At 43.3% G+C, this 9,559-nt stretch overlaps 1 protein-coding gene across 3 annotated transcripts; it reads right to left on the reverse strand.

Moving 5' to 3' along the window:
- Positions 1–355: 355 nt before the first annotated feature.
- Positions 356–2,691, reverse strand: LOC147423892 (pentatricopeptide repeat-containing protein At4g39530-like). 3 transcript variants are annotated; one of them, XR_015186648.1, is made up of 3 exons: positions 1,078–2,691; positions 854–989; positions 597–734 (listed from the first exon to the last, which is right to left on the reverse strand). XR_015186648.1 is itself a non-coding variant. In XM_086501979.1 (2 exons), exons 1-2 carry the CDS (start codon positions 2,407–2,409, stop codon positions 722–724), a joined length of 1,569 nt encoding a protein of 522 aa, XP_086358105.1. In that variant the 5' UTR covers positions 2,410–2,691; the 3' UTR covers positions 589–721. The 3 variants fall into 3 exon arrangements, 2 of the variants coding, with proteins under 2 accessions (XP_086358104.1, XP_086358105.1); XM_086501979.1 differs by having other exon boundaries at positions 589–734; positions 854–2,691; XM_086501978.1 differs by having other exon boundaries at positions 356–2,690.
- Between the last annotated feature and the right edge of the window lie 6,868 nt (positions 2,692–9,559).

Here is a 9,559-nt window from a genome sequence, read left to right on the forward strand (position 1 = left end):
TCTTTGGCCTTGCCTTTCCATCAAAACCATTAACACGCTTGTGGTGCTCCTCTGTTGCAGCGGGGAACCCAGCTTGGGAAATTTGCCACCGGGGTACCAGGCAATGAGGTGAATGAAGGGTTGCGCAACAAACAGAGTCCCACCTTTCTTGGAAACAATGAACCAAACGCTTTGAAGTCCCTTCCTAAATGACTCCTGTAGTTTGACTTTGAGAATGAATGTTGATAAATGCTGGCTTGGATTTGACACACTGTTGCTAGGTAAGCATAAGAAACAAGGACGGAGAGAAATTCCAAACCTTATTTGGAATTTGACACACTGCTGCGAGGTAAGCATAAGAAACAAGGACGGAGAGAAATTCCAAACCTTGTTTGAGGATATTGTATTGAGTTCAAGAACTACATGCGATCAAGCATCGCTTGGTGTGCTTGGACCTTGTACCATATTCGCAGACCGCTGTGCACCAAGGAATGAATGCTTTGCTTGATCGGAACTCTGATCAAAGCACTGCTTTCCGAATTCAAAGTCTCCATAGGAGGTACAATGACCAAGCAATGAGACCCAGCTGGAGCTATCATCGACAAACGGAAGAGTGTGAAGAAGAGATCCTGCTGTGGTCACATACCCTGCATGACCAAGAAGGTTGGCCACGCAGTCATAATGTTCCAAACGAGGAGAAATGTCATAAACTTCTCTCATCGACATGAAAAAATGGCAGCCTTCATCCACTGAACCTAAGTGGGTGTAAGCAGATAAAACACAGATACAAGTTACATCATCTGGCTGAATCCCTTTCTTTTGCATATGTTTGAAACATTGCAAAGCTAAAATATACTCACGACCTTCCACATACCCTGCAATCATGGCAGTCCAACCGACTACGTCCGCCTTAGCGAATGCATCGAGCACTTTCCGCGCATCCATCAAACTCGCAGTCTTGGTATAGAAATCCACTAGAGCACTTCCAATCTTCATTGCGTCTCCAAGCCCTGCTTCAATAATTTGGGAATGAATAACTCTCCCATCAGTACTTGCTGCCATGTTGGAGCATGCTTTCAAGATGCTGATGAAGCTTACAGAATCTGGGTACAGTCCATCATTTTGCAACATCCAGAAGAGCTTGATGGCCTCCTCATTACTACCACACTCAACAAGACCTGCAATCATAGCTGTGTGCATTACTAAAGACCTAAAGGAGAAACTATTATATAACTTATGCGCGTCTTCAATACTTCCATGGTCCATATACAAATTTACCAAGCTGCTGCTAACACACTTGTCCAACTCCAAACCCTCTTCAAGAGCATAGGAATGGAGCAACCTAAGTTCACCAAAACTTAGTACCTTATTACAAGCCTTCAACAAGTGCAGAAAAAGGACATTATCAGGCTTCCATCCCCCTTTGAGCATTTGCTCAAAAACTGTCATCACCTTTGTGCCATCTCTTGCATCTTGAATGTACCCTTCCAATATGGCAGTCCAGCTCACAATGTTCTTGTTTGTCAAGCAATCGAACACTCTCAAGCCATCTTGCAAACTATTGCATTTAGTATACATGTCAATAAGTGAATTTCCAACAACAGTTGTTTGATCAAGCCCCTGTTCGATGATTTCCGCATGGATTAACCTACCCTCTAGAGGGCTACCCATATACGCACATGCTCGCAAAACACCTGTATAGGTGACTCGGTTAGGCTCTATTCCTGAACTCCCCATCCGCTCAAAAATCTGCAAGGCCTCGGCACCGTCCTTAAGCTGCACATAGCCTGCCAAGGTTGCAGTCCACGTTACCACATCTCGCCCTGTTACCTTATCAAATACCTTGCGAGCATCTCCATCTGTTCCACACTTGAAGTACATATGTATTAGTGAATTTACGACCACAGTCATTGACTCCAGTCCAGCCCTGACCGCAAAGTCATGAACCATTTTGCCCTGTCGCAGTGCACATGCATTGCTGCAGGCTTTCAGCATTGTCGTCAACATGTATTCGGTAGCATTGCGATCAAATAGCTTTACAAAATTACACAGGAAAATGGCCGTGTCAATGCGTCCAAGGTTAGCGAAGGCTGCAATTGTGACAGACCAAGTCAAGTCATCGGGCTTGCACAATTTGCTAAATACTTGATTGACCTCTGGCAAACTGCCACACAAGCCAAACATCCTGATCAGGTTATTGGCAAGAAAATGATCTGCCTCAAGTCCACTTTCGATTATGAGACTCTGGATACTCCGTCCAGCTGTCAGTTCTTTGTATCTGATAGACCAATTGATGAGCTCATAGAAAATGTCTGAAGATGCTGGCTGCTCCAAACGGCGAGCGACGAGAAGGGCATCTTGCAGGCATCCGTCCTCACACAGCCGTTTCACAATCCCCACTGCTTTAGATGAGACATCGTTAATGGGCATCGTGTGTAGTTTTGAGTGAGAAGATTGGGTCACTTGATGACTCCCACATACTGCAGTCTCTGATCTTTGATGGCTTCAGCAAGACCCACAAGCAAGAAGCAAAAAAACATGTCATGGAAAGCCCGATACAACAAGGCACGGAACGAAGACCCAATCGCGAAAGCATCAATAGACCTCATTCGCGCCTGCGCCTTCACTTACTCCTGCTCAGCACACTGACGTTTCTCTCTCTCTCTCTCTCTCTCTCTCTCTCCATTGAAGGCAATGTTTTTTTTTTTAGTTTATAGCAAAACTCACAATTGTGACTGAATTATATTGAACGGCCCAAAAAATTACAAGGTCTTGTCGTGCTCTTGCTGAGCCATGGGACTACAGGGCAGCCACCCCCACCAACCCACCGCCTCCTCCTCGATACACAGGGTCCATAAAGTTGTCCTTTTGAGATCTTTTATTTACCGATGGCCAAGGTTTTCCCCGTCCTAGGCATTCCATCTACTCACAACAAGGCACAAGTAGTCCTAGACCAATCCTCCGAGTGTTGCTTGCGGCCGAGCGTCCATATTAGCACTTTGCTTTCTTGAGTAATTTCTACGAAGCTTGCCACCTCCGAAACTCCTTCAAACACACGGCGGTTCCTTGTCTGCCATACAGTATGTAAGAAGAAGTATCTGACGATTTAAGTGTTGACGAGGAGGGTAGGACTTCCTGAATTCTTGCCTGCAAGGAATAGGTCAGTCTTGAAGAAACTAATTTTCCATGTTCTTTGGACCCACTTGCATATTTTCCTTGCGAGGCCTTTAATAGTTGGGCAGTCCATGAATAGGTGGGCCACCTCAAGCATCGATCTGACCCAATCCCTCTCTCTTGAATCTTCACCCCCGTCGGTAGAGCACCCCAAATTACCTTCAATAGAAAGACCTTCATGTGTTGCGGAACCTTGGGCTTCCATATGTCCTCCATTACTTGCTCCCACCTTTCCTCCGGCCATTGCTTTTTCCACAGCTTGTTTAGGGGGCTAGACCAATTCTTCTTGTGCATCATTGTCTGATAAATGCTTTTACGATGGGGTTTTTCTAAGAGACTGCTTCCAGGCCATTTCCAGGCATTCCAGTCAAACACCGAATCACAGATTGGCATCACTAAATCGTCAAGCTCCTTCATCACTTTGTGGACAAGCAAGACCTCCAAGCTATTAAATTGGTACTAAGTAACCAGAAGGTCGATGGTTTTCCAACTCTTGTTGCCACTGTCCCAGAAGTGCCCAAGTCGCTTCAGACCCTTATTATTCAATTTCCTGGTCATCTCAATCCAATAGGGAGTTTGTGGCGGATCTACAACTTTGGACAGCCAGAGGGACCAATGCAAAATGGAGTTCTTGAAGTATCCGACTACTTCTCCCCAATTTAAGACTCTTGCTGCTCTCTTGCGAAAACGGGGAGAAGAAGACAGATCTGACGGTGCCTCCACAGACGGGCTTGGGATCGGGCCATCCGAGGCACACTTTATCACACGACTGACGAGCCGTTGCAAAAGTGGAAGACAAATGAAATCGGGGCAGCCAGCTAGTGCAGACATATGCAAATTGACATTTTGTATCTAGCACTGAAGGGAACAAGAGCATGACTTATTTGGCAATGGTGGCACTGCATGAAAGGGATATATATTTGAAAAATGCTATAATGTTTATGGGAGGAGACAAAGTTAAGTGCATCAATTATTCAAGATTATAGGGGTGGTTACAATTGAGATTATATCCAAGCGATAGGGGTTACTGCTGATTCGTGGTTGGTATCTTGAACTGGTAATGGATTTTAGATGCAATGCTGCTAAGTCTTGTTGTTCTTGCTCTGATGGCAAAGCGTCCAACAATAATACGGAAGTGAGGACAGTATGTTCAGTCCAATCGATGTCGCCGCCACCACCCCATGTGGCCAACTCTCCTTCTCAAGCCCTGACAGCCCTCCAATCCATATCACCCCAGCCAACCCCTTTGTCCAAAAAACCCTCCTCGAATTTTTGCCAATAAAATGTATCTTATATCCTAATCCAATACGAGATGCAAAGAAAGCTGACTCATCTCTACAAGAAAATCAAGATAAGATGCAGCATCATGAAGAATGTATCTGCAAAAAGGACGCTTGGCACCCAACATATATGATATATTGAGTGTATAACTAAACAAAATAATTTCTGAATCTTGAGGTTGCAAAATGCATTCGATAGTAGACAAACTCTGTACAATCTTCTTAACGTTGAAATTGGTTCCGCACTCAGATTATATATTAATAGCAGTATACTTTACGCTATGGAATGTTAAGTCGTTGTTGGTGATAATTTCACTAAATTTGTTTATCATACTATAGCTGCTATATGGAGTTTCTACCTCAACCGTCTGTTGCAATAAAGACCTTTGAGAAGATGTAAATAGATTCTCATTGCCCGCCCTGGAGTAGCTTTTCTCCAAGGGACAACGAGGGTTTGTGTTGGATACAATACCAAAGTGATGTCTGTCATCTGCAACCATCTAAACTTGATCTGATAGCTGCTGCGTACATGGACCTTTGCTCATAGGATTCACCACTGAATCATGGTTATTAGCAAGATAAGCTCTTTACAAGCCGCATTATTAGCCATATTGTCTATAGAGTTTCTGCTATCCCACCCAATTCTTGAATGGGCAGTAGTGAGCTACTCCTGGAGGCTAATAGGCGCTGACATATTGGCATGCATGTCTCCAGAAATGCAATTACTCCACAGTCCGTGTTCGTCAGCTTCTCCAACATCAAATCAATTTGTGTGGAAAAAAGAATTAGCTTCCGCTTCTACTCTTTGACTATTCTTTTGATCCTGGTCGGCAGCGTAGGCACCTACATGATTTACTACTTGATATGTTGTTGCATCTCCTTGGAGCTACACATCAACCAACTCCCACGGACACCATATTCTGCGTTGAATTGGTCATGAGAGGTGTTTCCGTTTGTCTGCAGATTGTCTGCAGATCATTTCGAAATGCTTGCCTCATCAAATTTTTAGATGGGCTATCAACAGAGCTGTGCTGAGGAGTGCGACTGAAGTCAATGGCTCATTAGACCATGACTTTCACTAGTGGCATTAATATTCCCCAATGCCTTTCCCTCGACATCGAGCTATCTTCCACTAATTCCCTCACACAATGTGCTAAAAATGCAAGCAGCTAGCACTGAAGCCACTAGCTTAATTACTTGAGGATAACATCATAAGCTTTGGTGTGATCAATCTTGCTAAGATTTTTTGCCCTCATGTCCACTGTGACATTTACTCACTCCATTTCTTCGGCCTTTGCTGTCTGCATCGCCAACATCCTGACAGCATCATTAGAAAAATGTGTTGAACAGGCTTGCGAAGGCAATGAGTGTTGGTGATTTGACTCCATATTAGGCCAATTGATCATTGATTGAAATCTGATATCTTCTGTTTCAGTAGCACTAGAACAGACCTCTGCAATTGGGTTGATCGCATGAAATATCTGAGTGCTTATCATGTTGGTAAGCATCTGAAGTACCCTTCAGCTTGATGATCTGCAAACAGAAGATCGAATTGCAATGCAAAGTGATTTTTTTATTTTATTCACTTGGTATCTTTTCACAGTGGAGTTTTTTTTAGAGCTTTTCATGGCAGTGATGTTTAAAATTTTAAAAAAATTCTAATGCCACGTGGTAACTTCTGCATTGAGATACTATAAATCCAATTAACCACGTGCTCTATCCACTATGCCTGATTGCCCTCATCATAGACGCAGTAAGATTCAGGTGTACCATATTGAAAATTTGGGGCACTTCGGGCTTCCCCCCCGCTGCTAGATTTCAAATGGGATCAATGGTGGATGTAAAAATTGGAGGGTGCATCAATCGTGAGCTGTCACCCGTGTGAGATAGCAACCATGCACAATTCTTTTCTTATGATTTTTCCTAGAGGGAATTTGGAAGCTTTGAGAAATATTTTTACACTCTTATGTTATTCTCAAAATCTAATCAAGATTGTCCTTTTCCTATTTTTACTTGGTTGGCCTAGAACCATTCTAATTAAAGGATGCTCCATGTAGCTTCATCCCTAGCGTTGATAAAACAAGTGAAAGGGTCACAAAAGCAGGCATTCTTGAAATTCAGCAAGGAAGATGCACACAAATCTGATGCCGAGCAAGCTGAAATGGCTAAGGTACCATATTCTTCGGCAGTGGGCAGTCTCATGTATGCTATGGTGGCCACAAGACCAAACATTGCTTTTGCAGTGGGAGTGGTGAGCCGATATATGGCAAATCCTGGCAGCAAACATTGGGAAGCAATGAAGCACATTCTTAGGTACCTCAAAGGTACAGTCGGAAGGTGTTTACGCTTTGGGAACAATGATGCATCCATCGTGGGTTATGCGGATGCAGACTATGTGGGTTGTGTCGACAATAGGAGATCGACATCTGGCTATGTCTTCATATTTGCTGGAGCAGTAGTATCTTGGAGGTCATGTCTTCAAGATTGTACGTCGTCTTCCACTACGAAAGCAGAGTACGTTGCATTGTCGGATGCAAGTAAAGAGGATGTATGGTTATTTTGCTTAGTCAGAAATCTTGGCATTGATGAGACTCCAGTGATATAATGTGATAGTCAGAGTGCTCTTACATTGGCAAGGAATCCCATGTTTCACTCTAAATCGAAACACATTGAAGTTAGGTATCATCTTGTGAGAGATTTCTTGGCCAAAAATCTCATTGATTTGGTCAAGGTACACACTAACGACAACACAGTAGATGCTTTGACGAAAGGCTTAGCTTTGGAGCAGTTTACACATTGCAGTGAGTTGATGGGTATAGGTTGAAGCCACTAGATTGCTTCACGGTTGTACATACCAGGTCACTTGGGGGCTGCGTTGGCCTTCAAGTGGGAGTTTGTTGGGATTCAGGCTAACTGGCCGAACATCCCACTTACTAATAACCCATCCTACTAACTTAACCTACATACACTTATTCTTTAATACAACAGAATAAAGAGCTGCAAACAGGATAACGTTGTTGTGAGCTCCACCCAAAGCAGCTCTCTCTCTCTCTCTCTCTCTCTCTCTCGCACATGCACTCGCACACGCTTCCCGCGGCACCTTCACTTTCATGCTTGACACTGCCTTGGTTGAGTGATCGACATGGATGCCAAATGTGGTGTACTTTAGAAGGCACGAAAATTACTTCACGAGCTTTTTGTCCGGAATGTTATCTCTTGGAGTGCATTAATTGCGAGATTTGTGCACCAAAGATAGGGCATAATTTTTTATTTGGTTTTCTAGCCATCAATTGGTTAATATTAATGCGGTCTGCCCATGCCAATTTTTTAGCCAATTTTTGTAAACCCATCAACTTTCTTGGATGTTAACACTAATTGGAATCAAGCTATAAAATGCAAGAAATGTAAAGCCATGTGAAGTTGTGAAATGAAAGGTGAAATAAAAAGAACTAATTTATATATGTGTCTGTGTAGAATTTATTAGAATTATGCAAGGTGAAGCTTCATTTTAGCATTCTAAAATAATATAATGCAAAAAAAAACATATGTGTGTGTGTGTGTGTAAAATTTACTAAAACTATGCAAGGTGAAACTTCACTTTAGCATTCTAAAACAAGAGAATGCAAGAAAAATAAAGACAGGATGTGAAATTAAAGGTAAGTCTCCATCATGCACTGAAAACTATGAAAGTCCCCCTAACCCAGCCAAACACTAAGGGTTTATTTTAGAAAGCCAAAAAGGATCGAAGGGTGCACAATTGCCATGTGTCTGAACAGCACAGCTCGACGTATACTGCACAATTCACTTGACTTAATCAGTGCATCGTGCTTTACATCAGCGCATGGTGAAAAGCTTTTCAAAGCTCGCTTTATAACTAGCGCACAATAGCAGCATTGCCTTCACAACGATAAATGTTTGCACACACGTGCATATAGAAACTTATATTTCAAGCTTAACTTCAAACCTCAGGTCGTGTGTTGGATAGTTGCAGATCCCTAAACATACCAATGTCTAAATGGATTTCAAGTCATGGAAGTTTTGGAGGAGAGATGATATCAAGAGATAATGCAAACCAAACTCAAAGGCAAGCAAGGTTGAGGGCATGCAACTGCCAATTGTTTTGGGCATTGTTGTGTGACTAAGCTACGTGTAAGGAAGCCTTTTAAGCATGCACCATCTCTAGGTTGACCGTATTTAGGGTGATCCCACCCCTTCAGTGTCAGGCCAAGGGTAGTTGGGCAAGGCCCAAATGGGAGTGGGGCACATGGTCTCAACCCTAGCCATGGGCTTTATAGGGAAGAGGCAAGTTGGGAGGAGCACATTGGTTCCCAATCTTCCCTTGGCCTTGCATTGGTATTAGAGCTGTTTTACGAGCCTGGGAAGCAAAGAAAGTCATGGATCCTTTTTCATGGTCATGCATTTTTGTGAGGAGGAAGACGAGGCCCAATAGTCGAGAGCTCGTGGCCATGGGAAGTTCCCACACACACACACACACACAAGCTCCACCTTCAACCTACATAAAATTGGGCAAGGTAGCCATCTACAAAATCGCACCGGCTAGGGGAGCACTTCTTGTTTTTGCAGCATGCAAGATTGGGCTTTGTAGCATGCCATGGCACTGCTTCTTCTCGTTTCTGCAGCACACAAGATTGGGCTTTGTAGCATGCCATGGTGCTGCTTCTTCTCTCTCACCTGCACTATTTTGTGTTGCTCCATAGATTTGGAGCATTCTTTTCACACCCAAAACATAAATCCTTTTGGCCTTTAAGTGGCCAAGGTTGGTTTCCCACCCCTTCCACATCTCATGGTGCTAATAGTAAATTTGGGAGGCTACTAGGGAATAGCTTGATGGGTAGACCCATTGCCCAAGGCAAGCTTGGGAAGCTGAATCTCAACATACTTGATTTCAACTATAGAAAAAAAGAGCCACGAAGGACAAGTAATATGTTGGGGTAAAGGCAATGTGGCAATTACCCCGATTGGTTTTTAAGCCTTGTACGGCTATGGTAAACAACAATTATATTTGCATCCATCAAGTATGCAGCATGCATAAATGAACGAAGAGTTGGAATCACCAAGGATTCTTGCTAAGACTTGCTCCATGGTAGCAACTGATAGTTGCATAA

The sequence above is a fragment of the Adiantum capillus-veneris genome, chromosome 26 (genome assembly GCF_014529385.1).
Source record: "Adiantum capillus-veneris isolate H3 chromosome 26, ASM1452938v2, whole genome shotgun sequence".
Taxonomy (NCBI): domain Eukaryota; kingdom Viridiplantae; phylum Streptophyta; class Polypodiopsida; order Polypodiales; family Pteridaceae; genus Adiantum; species Adiantum capillus-veneris.